At 44.5% G+C, this 19,610-nt stretch overlaps 1 protein-coding gene across 1 annotated transcript in view; it reads right to left on the reverse strand.

Annotated features, from left to right (window-relative positions):
- Nucleotides 1-19,610, reverse strand: part of LOC144138194 (uncharacterized) — a 64,173-nt gene that overhangs the window by 14,346 nt on the left and 30,217 nt on the right. Inside the window, exon 2 of the mRNA XM_077670370.1 lies at nt 12,486-12,825. Coding sequence (XP_077526496.1) covers nt 12,486-12,825 — 340 coding nt within the window. The remainder of the gene's footprint in view (nt 1-12,485; nt 12,826-19,610) is intronic.

Consider the following 19,610-nt stretch of genomic DNA (forward strand, 5'->3'; position numbering starts at 1 on the left):
AGATCTTTCTGCCCGCTTCAATAGAGGTACAACAATGGTTAGATGTGCCAAGGTCCAGCCATCATCCGCAGCCGGTCGTCGTTATATCGTAAAGACTTCATCTGCCCCGTCCATGCCGAATCCTGGATGGCAAGAGCAGGCCCGGGACCGCGGTACGTCTGACGTTCCCGAGGATAACACAAACTAGCACTCTCAGCACGTCCAACGTGGTGCCAGGAACGGCTGGGCATTGCAGCAGACGTTTCAGCAACCCATTTAACACGCTGTCCGTGATACCACGAGCTTTATGGTACCCACTGTACGAATGTCTTCCCACACCTTTGTAATTATTCCGCAGCAGTGATTTCACGGGTGTTGTTATGCCTCCCGTAGAGATACACTAATCACCTAAACCGGCCGAGGCCCCCGGAAACCCTTCCACGGCTTTCTCTTCTGGTCGTGTCTCCAGTGGAGATAAACCAACCACTCTGACTGGTCATAAAAGTCCGTTGTAATCTCTGAAAAGATGCCGAGAGGGTCAGCTCCTGGTAGCGTATCTTTCAGTTTGTAAGCGGTATGAAACCGGTTCTAGATAACATAGTTTTTATTATAGTTTTATTTGTACAATGGGCGAGCCAACCAGGCCTGTTTTGTGAGGTTCGTGCACGTCTCGCGATGTGCAACTCTTTATGTCGAGACCTTTCCGGCCGTAGAGTAATAGGCGGAAGCTGTGGAAAGCCTCGGTTCGTAGGGTACTTTTTGCAGGTCACCTTTGAAGTCTGCGGCAACGGAAATGTCCTTGCAAAAGAAACTGGCGCTTTCCATTTGGACAGCAGCAGGTTCCACTCTCAAATGTCTCTAAAGACGACCCTCTATCCTTATCTTGGTTGACTGGACCATTAGGGCTTTCGGGATGAGGGGTTATCAGGGCGGCTCAAGCCCCTTTTGTTGTTAAGAGGAGGCCCAGCCGCCCTTGTCTGCCACGAATAAACAAACCACTAAAATAAGCAAACAAAAACTGGTCTGGGTTCTCCAAAACGCGAGGCTAAAAACCACTGGGTCATATAGCCTAAACGTACGACCAGTCTGACAAGCCTAACCTTTAGTCAAATTCCAATTCGCCCTGTTCCTTTCTTCTTGTAACTTGTTACTGAAATGTTACTAATCCTAGAGTTTTGCCGTTCTTGGAAGCAGGAGTCCAGGATTTTCTTCCCATAATTTTATTCACGACCTTGATGGTATCACGCCTGGAGGTGAATTGCAAGAGGTTTTCGGGTACAATTGCCCATCCCAAACCGAATAAGTAGTACCTTTAATATTATATTACGCGGGACGTCTGAAGTGAATAAACAGGTGTTAGTTACAATAATTAATGTTTAAGATTCCGTTACAAAGCCGGGGCCGACCTCTATGGAAAAACTATTCATTTCACAAGCCGACAAAGACCTAGATCTGGTTTGTGGAATAATATGCTAAAAGCACGTAGTCCCCTTCGAAATACTTCCGATACCTCTGGAAAATAATCGGACTCCTTACGCTTTAATTCTACGTAGCCGTGAAAGTCCACGTGCATTCTTGTATTCCAGTACCTGAGGAGCACTGCTGGAATTATAATACCACCCTAAATGTGGTACTTTTATTTTTCATCAGTCTTTTCTACGGCTATCGTTACATTACCGTCCTGTTACGTATCGTTACGGGCACTAGTTCGACAGTCCAGCTTCGTAATCTTTTCTTTACCGCGCCTTATTATAACGTCCTTGTTACATACTTCTCACAACAACCATCCATCACCCCGTACTACTCCGAGCGAACACAGATCCGTTGCAATAGGTCGCTATTTGCATGCGCCTAATAACTAGTACTACTTCCAGCCACCGCAGAGGCAGTCCGGACGCGCAGGGGTAATCGATTACACAGATGGGACGTGTCTGTCGTGTCATTATCGTTAAAGGCTGATTTGAGCGCGTATCCAGGGCGCCGCAGAAGTCACCCGCGCTCCGGGCACTCCCTTGCTTGACACACATGCGTTTTCGCCATCGCCATAAACGCAGGACTTCTTGCCTCGAGCCGCCAAGTTGGCCCGAGGCCGGCCACAGCTTAGTTTGAATAGGGACATGCGCCGCTGTATACGGGCGCGTGCCAAACAGAGGTTTGATCTTACAACGGATATATATATATATATATATATATATATATATATATATAATATATATATATATATATATATATATATATATATATATATATATATATATATATATATATATATATATATATATATATATATATATCGCACTCCCCGAGGCGTACCGGCGCCCTGCTACTGGCCGCACCTCTACGGGAGCCGACTCTGTCTGGACGCCTGCTGCCGCTCGATGCCCGGCACTGCGCGGAGCCGGTGAAGAAGAGTGGTTATTAGCCCCGCCCACTTCCTCGAGGTACTGTACGCAGACGCTTCCGAAGCGAAGACCGGGTCTTTCGGCCAGCGAGAGACGCTGCTTTTGCTACGTTGCAATGAGACGGTGATGGCCCGGTAACATCTGGATGGAGCCTTTGCCTATACTTGCTGTGGACAACGAGCACCAACTTTTTAAACAACGGGGCGAAGAGGTATTCCTTATTAAAACTTTTTAGTTTACGCGCGTGGGAAAGCTACAAACACACGTTCGTGGTACGTATTTTGTCTTTCACTGACTGTGGATGTGTGAATGGTGTTCGTCGTATTTAGATTATGTTTGTCACTGAAAGGTCATGATGATGATCCTGAGGAAACTTTTTTGCCGCGCTCAGGAGGCCAAACGAGCAAGGACAGAGAACGTGCCGTGTTGCTTATGTTGCTTATATGTTACCCTTATTGTTCACGAGTGAAGATCAAATATAAGGTCGTCTTTCGGGTTGTTTCCACGTTAGCTGAGAACGATGCATCTATAAGCATTACTTACGTGCATTTGCTCCCTGAAAACGGTTTTATTCCTTGGGTGCAAATGCATCATTGAGCCTTTCCTGGCACTGTAAACTTGTGGCTCCTACGACGCTGATCACATAACCACGTGATAGCACAACTGAAACAATCTTCCCCGATTCGGCCGGATTAATAATAATAATAATAGTCATTATTTCCACCAATACAAGTGATGGAGGTGGTGGGAGTAAAAGCGAAAAAAAAACAGAAATCGCTTGACGAAGCTCCCACCACCCTTACAGCTGGCAGCGACAGCGATTTACAATAGAGGGCAAAGTTTGACATTGTAATACGGTCTGCGTAGTGGAAAAAAAAAGAAAAACTTCACATGCTTCTGCGCTTTGCGTAGGAACAAAAAGAAATAAAAAATAAAAGAAAAAGAAATGACATTGAACTACACTCTGCGTAACTAAAAAAAGAAAAAAACTGCGTAGTGGACAAAAGAAGCAATAAAACAAATCATTAGCACCAACGCCCCTGAAACACCGCACAGTCCACAAAATATATTGCATTAGAGAAGGAGCAACGCCAGAGCTGAAACTAATAAAAAAATTGGAATGGGGACAGAATAAAACATATATCTGACAATTTTATTTAAACACCACAGGAGCTGGAATTTGCGTCACGCCATTTTGGAAGCTCAATTAAATCATACTAGCCCGCACACGCTCTACAGGAGGGCTGTCACATCATTTTACGCTATTGCCTCCTACGTCTGCCCACCAGTAATTTCAAGACACCCAGCCATTTATGCACTTAGGCTATTTTGGCTATTACCTTACTACGTCTCTACAGCAGTCGTAAGGCAATAAAAGAGGCACTAAATTTAGACCTTGCATTTCAGGCTAGCCGGATTTAGGACCAGGAATGTTTATTAAAAAGGTCACAATATATTTCGTCTTCTTTGCATTCCGTAACGAAAAAAAAGTATGATAAAACGCGCCCTTTTAATGCTTTCGAAAGGAACCTCTATTCGCTTCGGTTATAGCTATCATCATCGTCATCACCACCATCATCCCCGCCCGGACGAAGTCTTCTTCTATGCTCCTCTAGCCCTTCCTGTCTTGCGGTGACAGTTAATTCTTTTCGTCCGAATTTCGTGGTGTCATCTCTCCATCGAGTTAACAATCTATGTCCATCTTCTAGCCCGTTGTCTTTCTAGTTAGCGCGTTACTCTGATGATGCCTTGGTCGTCAGTTCTTCGAATCACATCATAATAATGCTCAATTCAAGGGACCACGAAAAGAAAATACAACCTTGCTTTATCAGAAAAGGCTAGGTTTACGTGACTCATTAAGAACCTCACTTATCTGGTTTTCAGCAAGAAAGCGAACGCATACCGTGTTCTTTAAGATTTCGGCTGCAATACGTCAGCCGTTACGTAATAGGGCAACTTAAGTGAAAACAAAGTTATGAATATGTTAACCCCATGTTAGCATTGAAGTGGCCCCTTCAAATTAAACCGCAGACACCACTATGATTGCGCCATCTTGTTTCTTGGCGTTGCTTTGGTCGTTGGCGGCCAATCGCCCAAACAAATTCCTGGGACACCACAAATTGACATAATTGCTATGCAGACAAAGCCGTCTTTTGTGTAAAGCTAACCGGCATTTTTCGACAGGGGTCTTTTAAGGTTCCTTTCCTCGAGTTTCCGATCACAGTCAGGGCCGACACCAAACAAGTCGCTAGTACACTTGCATCTGTCGAGTTGCAGCAAATTTTGTTAAACTCAATTTTGGCATGCGTGAAAAAGGGCTATATCTACGTGTATATTAGCTCAGGGGTTCTGATATCTTCTACAGAAGCACAATCGGCGGCCTCAAGGCCCCTTTTTTTAGAACTAAAATGGCTTACATTCAACGTGCCAGAGGCATCGGTCTGCGCGAGGAGAAGGCTGATGCACTCCGCGATTAAGGCGTAGCCCTCTCCAAGAAAGCATGCCTCAACGCTACGACAACACAAGAGACGCTTCCCATGGGGGGAAGCGTTGAGAATTACAATGTTATTCAAAATACAAACACCGACTAATAAAAGAACTATACACTGAACTTTCATTTAAAGAATAAAAAATCAATGCTCCACAGGTAAATAAAGAGTGTGACGAATACATGTTCCCTTTTTAGGGAGTAGATGCGCATTCAAAAGGGACAGTTCGAGAAATAACGTCTGTCTCCTCGAACATGGTCTTTATTCGAAAATTAAGGTTAGTGCCTCCTCTAACATAGCCTTCGTTTCAAAGTCAAGTGCCTCCTCAAACGTAGCGTTCGTTACGAAGTCAAGGCATGTCATGCGTTCAAATTTTCTAGCAGAAAGTTGGAATCGGGGAAGAAAACAGCAAATGATGGTGGGAAGAACAGACGTTATGAAGCGATAAATGTCTACTGTTTCTGCATCGAAAAAAATGTTAGGCTATATGATTTTATTGATATTACATTGTTTTCTGAATAAGATTGGAATAAATGTGCGCAAAGGTTGTTCCAACATTCAACCAGGGGTTTTTTCGAGAACCGCCTTTCTCGTGTCCACGTGTAGGAGAAAAAGTAACTTCAAACTAAGCTGCTGTAAAACTAATCCACCAAAAAATGACAGAGATTTTGGAAGTGCCAGCCACGGGGAACTTGCATCGAGCGAAACATATCGTGTATTTTGACCCGCCGCGGTGGCTCAGCGGCTAAGGCGTTCTGCTGCTGTGCACGAGGTCGCGGGTTTGATTCCCGGCTGCGGCGGCCGCTTTTCTGATGAAGGCGAAAAGCAAAAACGCCCGTGTGTTCGAGATTTCGGCGCACGTTAAAGATCCCCAGGTGGTCAAAATTAATCCGGAGCCCTCCACTACGGTGCGACTCATCGCCTGCGTTGCGTCGGCGCGTTAAACCCTACAATCAGTAAATATCGTGTATTTTGGAAAGTTTGCACATTTTCTTGCTCCAAGTTACGTCTTTCTAAGCCATTGTTAGAGCGGTGGTTAACTGATTGCTTTGGAGTAGCGATGCCGTTACAACACTTATGTTTTGTTGCAAAAGTGCTGTCAATTTTTTTTGTTAATGACTAGGCTTCAGTGAAGCGTTCAGCGGGGCATGCAAGCTTACAACCAAGATTACACCGAGCAGTTTCAATACGTCTGCACTGTTGTCCAAACAAGCATTGCTGCAAAAACATTTCTTGGTAAGTGCAAGCAGTCATATCAAAATTTGAAGCCCTGGGAGATATAACATTCCTTGCAAGGCTTGTTTTGGTTTCCATAGCAACACATACTCAGCTAGCTCAGAAGGGCTACAGACAGGCGAAATGTAAGTTGGTAGGCTAGTAGTGTTTCGGCACTAAAAGTACACTAAAAGTACACTAACAGTAACCTAAAGTACACTTAAAAGTAAAAGTGCGCTAAAAGTGAAGTTTTCTTAACTTTAAAAGTGACTTGAAACAGTAGAGATTCGGCTGCTGTTTGGAAGGAGTCCATTGGGGCGTTAAGGTTGTACTTTTAACATTGTAATACTACCCGGCGTACTCTCAAAGGAATGCAGTTAAGTAGGCGCACAAAAAGCAACGGTGCTATCGACATGCCGTCTGTTCTTCAACTTCACTTCCTAACACTTTTCGTACTATAAACCAATATATATATATATATATATATATATATATATATATATATATATAAGATAAACGGTTAGGCTAGTGAAGGTTAAATAGTAAAAAGGGGCGCAATAAAAACATAAGTTTACTTCGAAAACATAACTTTACATCGACGTTTCGGACGGGGACCGTCCTTTATCAAGAGTTAATAAAGGCCGGTCCCCGTCCGAAACGTCGGAGACCGTGATAAAGGACGGGGACCGTCCTTTATCAAGACTTGATAAAGGACGGTCCCCGCCCGAAACGTCGATGTAAAGTTATGTTTTCGAAGTAAACTTGTTATGTTTTTTATTTTGCGCCCCTTTTTACTATATATATATATATATATATCAGGGTGTCGAACCGGAACCGAACCGAACCGAAAACCGGAACCGAACCGGTATTTTTTCCGGAACTGAACCCGAACCCGAACCGTTATTTTTTGAGCACGCTGAACCCGAACCGGAACTGAACCGGAAAAAGAAATAACGGTTACCGGTTCATGCCGAAACGGTTCGACCCTCTGTTGTTGATATTGCACAGTCAATGCAACTCAGGCCTTTTTTTCTTTCCCGTACCATCAACTTCGTACTTGCTCGCACACTTTCCCCTCCAGACAATTGAACACTATCACGCTTTATGTAACAACGGGGGAAATGAATGAGCACCAATGTAGCATTGGTCTGTTGCTGCTGGAGGCGCGAGCGTAGTGCAAGCTGACCAAACGAAATGTCATTCTCGGCAGCTTGCAGGTGATATAAAACGACTTTGCCCTTCCCTAGCTGCGACTTCATTGGAGAAATCAGGCTGCAGGAGTGCTCCACTGCGCAACAGCGAAAGCTCACACCCGATGTGTGCAAACTTTTTGCATTTCATAATTTGTTGAAAAGGTCCGACACCTGCAAATTATTAATACTTGACAAGTGTGACCGCAGGAGCTGCTCAGTGGCTAAGCTGTTTGCTAAGCCGTTTGCCCAACTCGCTACATTGCTTCTACTGCTACTCGTTCCGGAGGGGAGTACTGCTGTGGACGAATTAAAGAGCGTCTACCCAAAAAGTCCCATCTCATGCTCCACGTGTCAAATTTCCCTTTCATTTTGTAACCGCATTATCTGTTATAAGATTCCGCAATGTAGCACACGGAACGATGGTAGGGGTTCAGGCGGTACGATGACATACTGATTGTAATGCACACTTTCGGTATCGCAAAAGGAATTGCAGTGGTCAGAGCAATAATGCAGTGACTGAGCGTAACTAAAGCTTACTTTTAACAAAAGTGTGGCTAACACATTCGATAAGGTGACAGCTAACAAATTATTCAGGGTTACCAAATAATCTAATTCATTGGTAGTATTTATGTGCCTGTTGTAGAATTTTTCTGTTTTGTTACAAATATAAAAAATGTGCGCCATTGTTATTAAGCGCTGGTATTTGAACACGCCCGTACGCAGGATTAAATTTAAGGCCTCAAGGTTAGCGTGATGGGCGATTGCATAGCGACAATTGCGATTTCAACAAAAAAGGAAAGGACAGAAAATATATCCCACCATCATATCTCTTGGCGTTGGCTTTATGAATAGTTGCTAGGACAACAGAAAGTCTGAGCGATAAAGAAGGTGGTAAATCGTCGCCACTTCATGTGTTTTTCTAATATCTCCTAATTGTTTAAAGTTTCCTTTGCAATTGCGCCACTGCCCTTGGGGAGCAGCACCATTTTGAATGTCAGTTTGTGTTTTGATTTGACGGTCGTTTTAAACTAGTAAATGTTTTTTTTTATAATTTTAGTGATAATTCAACTAATCGAACCGGTTCGCGAACCGGTTCAAGCTCCCGAACCGGTTCGCGAACCGGTTCGGTACGTGATTTTGTCGAACCGGAACTGAACCGGAACGAAATTATTTCACCCGAACCCGAACCGTAACCGAACCGGTATTTTTTTCGGTTCGGCACCCTGATATATATATATATATATATATATATATATATATATATATATATATATATATATATATATATATATATATAAGCATCGCCTTGTATGGGGAATCACATATCACATGCAAGCACGCAACCCCATTTCTCATTTGGACCACTCCTCTGACAAGCGCACTCTATTCGATCTCCATCCGGGAACGGCAGCGTCAGCACAGACGGAGGACCAGTGGCAGAACATGGCGGAAACGAAATAAAGGTGCAGACAAGCAGCGGCCGCCTCCGTCTCGTGGGGATCTCCGCAATCAGTCGTCTCACGGTTGCCGACAGCGGAAGACAACAGAGAGGACGTGAACAGAGCCCGCCAACTATAAACACAGGGAGGCGGTCACAGGTATAAGCCGGCCTGGAAAGCTCAGGGTGCGCCACTGCGGAGAAGCACCCCCTAGGTTATACAAGGCCTGCGACTATGGCTTCTGGCCGCTTCGTATACTTCTTTGAAATGCTTGTTCATAGCTGCCTGGTGTTTTCGTTCATATTGGGTAATATGAAGAATGAAGGGTTCTTTTGTTGGCAGTACTATGACGCCAGTGTGCGAAGGCATTGTCGTCTAGAAGGTGTCCAGCGTACGCTACACCCAGGACAGTGCAGGAACGGGTTTCAGAGCAGACGACAGCAGCAGACGACGTGGTAATCACTGACGCCCGCGCAGCTTCTCGCGATTACAGCTAACGCGCTAACCAATCGTACTACACGCCGTCGAGGACAGACGCTGCACTGTTCGATTTGGGTATTATGCGCGGCAGAGACGGATAGACGGAAGAGAAGTGATCTGTGCAGGACCCTGTAATAACGGCGAAACAAAGCCGGCACTCTGCTAGGTAAACCGGGCTTTCGGTCAAACAACGAGTGGTCCGGTGGCTCGACATGAACTATGAGAGTCCAGAATGGTGGAGGTATCATGCAACACTACTTTATTTTTATTTTTTGCTACTTTAATACGCAATAGCGCATCAGAATATCGACATTTCAAACTTACTTAACTGAAATTACGGCTGTTGGAGTTACAAATTATAATCCATTTTTGCAAAAATAAAATCCAAGTGTAATGTTATTTACAGTATTCTGCGCAACGTTCGAAATAATTCTCGGTTTATTATAAAGCTCTACATCAAGCAGTAAAAAAGAATGGGAGGGCCCCTAACGTTTTTATGATGTGAGAGTGCATAAGCATCACTTCTCGTGCAGTTGTTTCGGCGAGGTATGACGCCGAATTTTTTGTCGCTAGGTTTTGTCCTGCCGAGTTTAATGTTGCGGAGTGCATGCTGCCGCAGAGTATGCAGGGCGACAAAACAGCCTCTTTCGACCTTTTTATTATCACCTGTTTCTTTAACCCCTTTTTTAGTGTTTTCTTTCCTTGGTCCGTTACTGTGAATAAAAGCCTTCGCCAATCAACCTTGTAATCAATCAACCTGCCCTTATTCAGGATTACGTTAGGTAACCTTAATTTTTAAGGACGGGGGCCTTGCTTGGGCTACTTGAAGCAGAAAATTTTGGTCTGTCTGTATGTCTGCCTGTCTGTATGTCTGTCCGTACCTCGCGGTCAAAAGTTAAAATAATGCTTGAACAATAGGTTTATATAGACAAAACTTTCCCAAACTAAATATCTGGAAAACAGTTAATACTAGTAAAGTTAAGCAAAATGAAAACAGTAGGCATACTTGAGGAAAACATCAATGCTCAACTGGAACTCGCAGTGTTCGCTGATTTGAAAATAAATGTTTGCTGACATTTGCGATAGAAATTAGGAAAATCCTCTTTGAAAACGATACTATGACTCCAAAATACGAACAGAGCAGGCGACGATCCAGGACCACGTGGCATCGTTACAAGTTCCACAGTAACAAAAGCTTACAGTACATGGTGCATGAACATTGGAAAGCGGGAAAAATGAATTGGCTTCACCAAATCTCGTCCTTGCTGCTTACCTAGAGCCACTAGATGAGCGTAGCTTATTTGTGGCTCTATTAGGGCCACTAGATGAGGTTTCAGAGTATCGGCACTCATTTATGTCATTGTTCTATGCCGCCGACAGCGGCCATTGGTCGAACCGCGTCACGTGACATTTGTTTACCACGGGAAGACCCATGGGCGCTGACATTTTGGTGCCTCTTTGTTGCCACGTGCGCGCACTTCAATAAGTTGGGATTTTCGGAGCGCAGTGCGGCTGTATGACACGTTGAGAGTGAGTTTTCAAGCCCCCAGACAGAGTAGTGATGCCGTGCTGCTCTATACTAAGCTGTTTCAACCGGTGGGAAGGTCGAAAACGCCTGCATCGCTTCCCTCTGGGAAAGAACAACAGTGGCTCAGCGTAACCTAGAGCCACTAAATAAGCTACGCTAGCGTAACCGAGCTTGACCCTATCGCACCAGCGCGCTGTCTCTAAATCTTCGAAAAGTAAATACAGCTGTCATGGTTGCCAAGCGGCGCCCAGACCAATACCACCCGTCAATGTCAGCCGCAATAGTGTGCATAAAGCTGGCCACACCAGCGTCAGGAAGCAAAATGGCTGCCGCCGTGCGTCAGGGTCGTTACTCTTAAGCGTAGCTTATTTGGTGGCTCTGTGCTTCCCCTTTGAGTCTTTTCCTTCTCCCAGCTACTAAGAGCTTTGGCCGAGAACTGTTGTTGGCCCTGTGTTCAGGCCTAATGCTAAGTGTCTGTGTCTTTGGCCTAACGGTATGCCATACTACATGAAGCTTATTGTGCGTCAAGCTCCGCGTAAGGGTTGATGAATTTAGCGTTCAAATCGTGACGTTGGGCCTAATATCGGGCAGTCACCAATTCGCTCCCGTCTTTCCCCTGCCGTACGCGGAGCACTTCCGCGTACACAGCCGATCGGAATTTTGACATCAAGTATTCTGCGGCTGCTACCATGTTTCGCCAAATGAGCGAAGTAATGTTCACGCTCTGAAAAGTGAAAAGGGCAGACATTGTAAATGGCCGCACAAAAATTGCAAATAGCTAAACATTTCTCTCAGTAGCCTACTCTACAACTTACGTTTAAAAAGCCGGTATAAAGTTTTGCCGGTTAAAAAGCTTTGCCGCTATAATTGGCTGACTGTTTCCCCACCACCAGTGTCTAACGGGTAAAACTGCATTTATTGATGACGTTACAGCTGAGGGAAAGGCTCTTGGTTCAATCATGCCACTTGCTGGGGTAGTTGATAGTTGATGACTAGATACAACGTTGAGTGGGAAAAACGAACATTACCTAGGCTTCTAACATTTCCTGTTTCCATGCGTCCCCATCCGTTAGCCATATGATGCCTTACGATATGATACGAATATGACATGATACGAACGGTACTTTATAATATGATACATATATGATACCCTATGATATGATATGATGTAGCCATACGATATCATACGTAATACCTTACGTAATACACAACAACCTAGTAGCCGCACAAGGATCCTCCACCATAAAGATGGATAGAATTGTTTACTTTAGGTGATTTTCCCGCCGCAGTTATTAGGCTAAATTTTGAAAACAATATCATCCACTGACCTCAACCGATACTGACGCATAGATTAGACTCTGCAACACTAGCTCTAAGATCGGTTCGTAGGAAAATGGTAGTGCCTTTATGGTACAGCGCTCTCCTGCTGATACGTATGAATTAAGTATTTTCAACCACACATTGAATGTAAACTCGGTGCACCAAAAATTCTTCTAAGCTTGTATCTTTGCGAAACTCTTAGTATTTATTGCAGTATACTCATGAAAACAACACCAATATGGACAAATACAAAATGGCATTATAACTTGGTATATCGGCTCAGCCTCGTGCAGTTCCTTATAGACGTTTATTGCTCAGCGTACGAAAACGCAAAGCAGTCAACACCTATTAACTAGGAAGGAGGACCTTCTGTGTCTGGTTGCTGCTTGTTTCACCCGGTGGTAACCACAACGCAAACAAAGGTTGGGATGTGTACTTACGTCCAGCGGCCTCGCGTTGGACATGAACTCGATGGGAATCTTGAAGAGGGGCGACAATAGCGCCGCCTGCGCCTGCTCCTGCGCCGGCGACTTGTTCCGCACGAAGGTGCTCACGTAGTAGATGGGCGAGTCACGCATGGAGTTGCGCATTGACGCTCGCATGGACGCCCTCTTCCACAGGGAGCGCAGGAAAGACGTTGCAGCTAGGGCTCCGGAACTGGACACTACGCTGCTCCCACTGCTACTTCGGGGACTGAGGAAGCTGGCCGTCGCAGGTCTGCAGAGGACTAGCGGTAGCGCGACAAAGAGAGCCAGGGACCAGAGGTGTGACGTCTTGCACCTGCGAGAAGTTGCAAGTGTTCCAGCGGTTATTGAGGAATTGAGCTTTGGCCAACGTTTTGTTTTGTTGATTTACAGGTCATACACTCGTAGGCAATCTATTCTCGTGGTTCAGCTTCACCGCAATGCACTTGAGTGGCGAATACATGCTGTCAACATGGCAAATTCACGCGAAACCGATTTTTCACAGCTCAAATATTTTGCCTCTGATATGCATTTTTCAGCAAATCTTAACCACAGTGATTTACCGTGGTCATGCCCAGGAAAATTTTATTGACAGCCTAACAGCCACTCCTCTGCTTAATTACAATAACACGCGGTTTTCCAAAAAAAACCAATTCTTTATTTACTACCCAAAGCCAAAATAAACTATGGTCAATTTACGGCTTAGTTCATGGGTATTTCAATATGGAACCACCTCCCTGACCATATAAGATTCTCTCGCACGTCAACACAGTTCAGTAGAAGGGTGAAGCCATATTTCATTACACTCTTATTACAGACGGATGGATAACTTCGCAGGATTCCTCAAATATTATGTTTTCTTAGTTTCTGAGTTATTCGCCATTGCCTCATTATTCTTCTTTTGTTTGTACGCAGTTTTTTTGCCTCAGCTTTAAGTTGAGAGTTAACTTTTGAATTAATGACGGTATTGTTTAAATTTTCATGTAATGTATCATTCTTGTGCAATGTCTAAACTTATTTGTCTATGAAGTGTTTTTCGTACTAATCAGGTCGTTTTATTCAGTAATGTATAATTGTCGCTCCTTTCAAATGTAACGGTGTTTGATATCTTTTCATGGGAGGTACCCCGGACAGTTCTTTGGAACTTCTGGACGTCCTCCTGTATTGCGTTTTAACAATAAACAAACAACAAGGAAAGTGCGCACCATTTTATGCAAGGATCTTATCTTGCCTTTGACACTTGGCCCTGCATAACGTCATGCTTACATTGCATGATGTCAAAGCTCAGAGCAAGCATTCGATAAGATTGTATGCTCGACATCCTCATTTATTGAAGTTCTATTGTCGTCTACATGGATTGGTTCATCCATCGATTTATGGGGACACTGGCCCACAGGACTTTATTCAGAATGTATGTGCAAAAAATGAGTACCCAACATTTGAAAATCTCGGCCAGCAGCATTACACTTAAAGGATACCGTAGCACATAAACCAGCAGACACTATATTATGCAGCATTCCTCCAACAACCATTGTCCGTACTCAGAGGTCCAATGGGCTGAACGTGGCTGTACCCCCTAGCCCAGAAGTTAAGTAACTATGTGGGGAAATATGAAGACCAGGGAGAGCCAAACATAGGTAAACATTGCGTAATATTGCTTAAGGTTTGTTTTAAGCCTAGAGAAGATATATACAAATATTCCAAGGGCTTAGTTTAGAATGTATGTGAAAAAATTGAGTAGTCAGCATTCAACGTCGGTCCCCAGCATTAACTCTTCAATGATAGCGTAGCACATAAGCCACCAAACACTAATTCTCCATACTGAGAGGTCAAATGGGCTGAACGTGGCTGTAGCGCCTAGCCCAGAGGTAAAGCGGCTATGTGGGAAAATATTAAGACCGTGAAGAACCAAACATGCGTAAATATTGCGTACAATTTCTTAAGGTTTGTTTTAAGCCTAGAAACGATATATACAAAACTTCCGTGCGTGCAATCCACAACAACGGTTAGCGCAGGAAGTTCGAGACTTTTCCAGCAGGAAGTTGGAAACTGCTTTGCACACTACTAATTAGTCGACATTGACTAAGTACTGCCTGCACACACATTTCTCAGAACATCCGCATACTCGCATCCAGTGCCGTCCGCAGCGGCAGCTTCGCAAGCTCAGCCCTAAACTGTTCGTAACGCACTCTCCTTTGTGTATTGTAATTAAAAAAACATTTAAAACAAAAGTATAAGGTAAGGTAACTGATTGAATTTAGGGCATCTGCAAATTACAAGCACAGCGCCGAAATATATATATTTTTGCGCTCGTCTTGTGTCTTTGTACCCTGGTTGATAACTCTATTCAGTGCACACACCCATGCATTTACAAAGTAACGCTATTAAAAACATTCTGTTTCGTGTGTGCATTTTCATGCTTCCTACGTTTTGTACAGCAGCCCAGCTAATATAAAGCAAACTTGTCCATGACGAACTTATAGACAAAATCTCTTCCCAGGTGAAATACTGAAAACGACGACGGTTTTTTTTAAGTGTCAGTTCTTCTGCGCGCATGAACCAAAGCCGGTGAAGCTGTGACGTTTGAAAGAGCCGGTATATTTCGCCTGCCTTTGCAACCATCTCTGCACGAACATCCTTAACAAGGCTACCGCTTCATCGACCAAGCGCGAACAAATTGTTTCCATTTACTTTAGTTTCCCAGGCGTCGTACCACGCGAAACGGAGAACTGGTCGTAGCCATGGCTCTTCAACCGATAAGCCCCAGAGTGAAGACACCGCCATCACGCGATCTCCAGATCGAGACTTCACTTTTCTTCTACAAATGACAGAAACTGAGGACATTTATCACCCATCGTGGATACGTAGCTTGCTTGCACGGAGTCGTATGGGGAAATTACCAAAAGGGCTTTTGAAACGGCATTAGGTTTTACCAGAAAGCACTGCACATTGAATCCCAAGAGGCACTGTCTCCTTATTGCTTATACCAATACTCAGAACAGAAATGGGAACGACGGCAAGGGGGCTTACTACGCGACCAACTCTCGTTTTTCAACATTGTACACACACCAAATACTTCCTCATTGCATTTACAGAATCTCCTCAAAAACATGGCTAACTGCACACCAAATTTTAGCCCTAAATTATTTTTAACGATCAGAAATTAAACAAAACTAGGCAACAAGACCACTGGTCAAGAGCTTCTCAGTTTCATTTATACGTTGGGGTTGGGGTAATCTAACCTTATGTTTACAGTATTCACCATACTCTGCGGAAAACAATCATACCACTGATAATTAAAAGTGTATCGCAAAGGACACCGTCATGTACTAATGTGTATTTCATTGACGAAGTTGGTTGCATTCGTTCGGGGTGTACGGAAAGCCCATTCCTCCCAACGACCGGATTCCGTGTTGCGGCCTGAATAGTGATTTCGTATAGATATGTGCTTACTACAGTAGGGTACCTCCCGACTAGGAACTACGCCACTGCTACTGTTTTAGCGCAGGGCGATGTTAAAATGGTTAACGCGCGATTCCCAAGAGCGACCAAAGTAAACAATATTTATGCTGAGGTAAGTGTTCAAGTGTTGTTCATTGTGTTACGTCGGTCCGGATTTTTATATTTACATGTCAGGTACTCGCGGTGGCACTCACATCTTACTAATGTTATGTACTCTATAAGACACTGTAGTTAAGTGTGGTTTAAATAACACTTGACTAATTAAAACCGTGAACGACGTTTTTTGCATCCAGTGTTAAAACAGGATTCGACGCTTGGGTGATGCACCTCATTCAAACAAATCCCATATTTGCGCGCGTTTTATTGTAGAAGACATTTCGCAACGCAACCGCGAAACTTGCCGTGTTGCAGAGCATAAACAACGATCTTTTTCTCTGCATTTCGCTGCCGTGTTTCTGTATGAACCAAATGGGTAATTATACCTAACTCTTCGCGTGCAATTTTGCCCTATACGAGAGCTTTGCGAAGGGGATATGTTCGAAGCAGGTTTTGTAACGCATGAAACAAAAATATTAAGTGTACCACTTAGCGGTTAATATTCAATTTGGACAACTGAAGCGGATGTGATATAAAGTAGAAATGAATCTGCTTTGCATTATATCTGTAATGAAAGCCATTCATCATTTTGCCTCCATGAACGTCAAACTACAAAATTATTTGAGGAGGTTCCCAAGCTTCCAGTTCGCGTTTCATTTGCTGCTAGCTCTTCATTACCAGTGAATTGCGACGTATCTCTCTATGCATCTCAAATTCATCTAAAGTTCTGCTAACAATGCACTTTAACCTTATGGGTTGGTGCCCCCGGATTGCGCGTACACTTTATTGCGGTTCCTTGATACTCGCTAAGATGGGTGCCCAGTTTTCGTTACATTTCTTCGCTTGCTACTTTAAAGCATTCAGCAGTCTAAGAGAGACTGTTTAAGTCAAGTGTACAGATTTGATCAGTGGCTTTCCAGACATAAAGATTGGTGCGTAAAGTAATACCAGTGTATTAATTTCAGGCTACTGACCAACTTCCGGTGATTCTCAGCCTCATCCTTCTAGCGATTGTCGCCCTTGAAGTTAGACCTGTGCAAGTTGGCCTCAGCTGTTGCGCTTTCGCACCATGGTACCGCCGAATCCACTTCGCAATCCTTTTGTTCTGTCAGACTGTACGAAGATGGCACTCCGACGGCCATGACAGATTGGTCTTGACCGCGATGCTAGATGTGCGTGACGTTCGTGCCACGCGTCGGTGCCTGCGAGCTCCCATCACCGGCCGGCCAGACTGCGACTTGCAGAATTAAGTAGTCTGGAGCAACAGCGATCTGGCTATAAGTAGTCTACCCTCCTTTCCACAACGTCAACGCCTGCCATTTCCGTCATTCATTTTCCCCCCACATTCTCACTTATCAACGTATCTTTCTTGGACGGTTTGTTGCTTCAATCCTGGACACATGTACACTGATACGGTGGACGATCTCCACGAAGGATCATCGAGTTCTAACAGCAAGAAGAGCTCTAGAGAAGAGCAACTTCGTGTGGGCCGAGGGGTCGATAATGTTTTCTTTCCTGGCATGACTCACCAGCCAATTCTGCCTTCCAATTATGCAGCGTCTTCACTTTGGAGTTGCATGATATACCGACACTTACGAGTTTGCAGTGTAAGCACAGAAATCTAAAAACTACCATTAGTGTTTTATTGAATGGAATTGAGGAGATTTGAGCGCTATACCATTATTTAAATTCTAAGCTTTCATTGTCGCTAGAGCAATGAAAAAATTTGTCCACTCTCCCCTTGCAATAATTGAACACACGACCAATCTCGCTAGATCATGCACAGCTCAAGTTTTTCATGATATGTACTCTTTCGCGCTCTGGTGTTCATCTATATATTTTGCTTGGGTTGCTGTTGCTATTTTTGTGCGCCTTTCACTTTGAATTTTGCTTCAGCGTTTATATTACCGATTTCCTTTTCAATTGTATTTTTATGTCCGTACTCTACTAGCAGCATTCTCTTCTTTCTCGTTGTTAACGTTTCTTGTTTGTCTTCTTCCTGCTGTACCCCTAATGTCTAATATTCACCACTCATCGTTTTAGTCACCCCCCTCTGGTGTAGCAAGCCTTCTCCCTAGCAGGGCTGACCTCACGGCATTTGTTCCAGTGGCCTGAGCTTTTGTATCTCGCTCAAAACGGGGCTCTGACGCGAAAACGGCAAGTTACCGCCGACTTCCTCCCCCACGATTTTAAATAAAGCGGGACGTACACAGGTTGAAGCAAACGGAACAGCGAAAATGGTTTAGGTAAAACATTCATTTTCTCCAGCCGTGGTAATCATGGCTTTTATTACGTAGGAGTATGCGCGTGACATCACCTACCCGCTAACTTTTCTTCCCCAAAAACGGCCCGCGTAAGACCCTCTTCGAAGAAGCCAGACGACAAAGACAGGTTATTTCCGTAGCCTAGTTAGAATTACCGCTGACGACTGGAACAAATCTGAGGAAGAAGTAGAGATACAACGCCATGCAACCCACTGGTGGAAAGACTACGTGGCTTCGCTATGGCAAGCGATGCGGTTCTTTCTGGGCGGTCGTGCCGAAAACGTCGCCAGTCGACGACCGGAGGGAACCGCATCGACGGAACCCTTTAATGACTACCGGCAGCTGCCGGTGGAAAGGGGCAGCAAGTAAACTGGAATAGGTCGTTTGCGTGAATGATACCGAAAACGAATCTTCGTTGTCCTCCGCTTCTGAGACTTCCTTTTTTTTTTGCCAGGCGCCTTTCGTCCCCACTTTTGCGTTTACTTCAAACACCTATTGTGCCGAACGGATGTCCCGTCTCGCACCGTCCTATGCTACTGTTGCAAAAGCATTGTTTCCCCCACTGCTGTGGCGAGCACTCATTGAGCCATGGCAGCCGTTCACATTTGCGGAGAAAAATAAAGAAACTTGAGGGAGAAACGACACCACGCTTTCTTAGAAGCGCCGTCCGTTTGGTTTTTTTGCCGCTGCCGCTGTTTCACCGGACGCTTACAGCGCCCCCAGTTGTGTGGTCGCTGACCTAAAGCAAAGGCTTTTTTTTAGTAGACGTCTCGTTCGCTGAACCCTGAAAGCTGCGGCAAATAGACTTCAAGGAACGGCGAGTCCCTGGTCGCCGTGGGACCTCAGTGAATGATGCTCTGTTGTAGTGCTTGTTGGTCGAAGCGTCGCCAAAGTGTAAAACATGACCGAGCAACTCATAAAGTTGCTGATCGGCTGATCTTGTCCGTGTGCAGCCAATATTATAGTTTTGCCGTTTAAAATACGTAGATTCTATTATTGTCATGCTCGGATCAAGGAGTTATTTCATAGCTGAATAAAATACGCTGCAGTGGGGTGGAACGAGAAAGAAAAACAAGTAGACGGGACAAGCGCTCGTCCTGTATACTTGTTTTCTGTATCGTCGGTGTCCTACTGCGCTGTCTTTTCATTGCCCCTTTATTCGCCGCTTCCCTTACAAGTCTGGCGAGAAAGATGGTGTCGATATAGGCCGGCTAGTGCATGGTGTTGGTTTCGAATGAATGGCGTGAAAAATTGCACCTGTGATAAAGGTGCAGGACGG

This window comes from Haemaphysalis longicornis, unplaced genomic scaffold (assembly GCF_048455015.1).
Source record: "Haemaphysalis longicornis isolate Haplotype H1 unplaced genomic scaffold, Haemaphysalis longicornis Haplotype H1 scaffold_5, whole genome shotgun sequence".
In the NCBI taxonomy this organism is placed as follows: Eukaryota; Metazoa; Arthropoda; class Arachnida; order Ixodida; family Ixodidae; genus Haemaphysalis; species Haemaphysalis longicornis.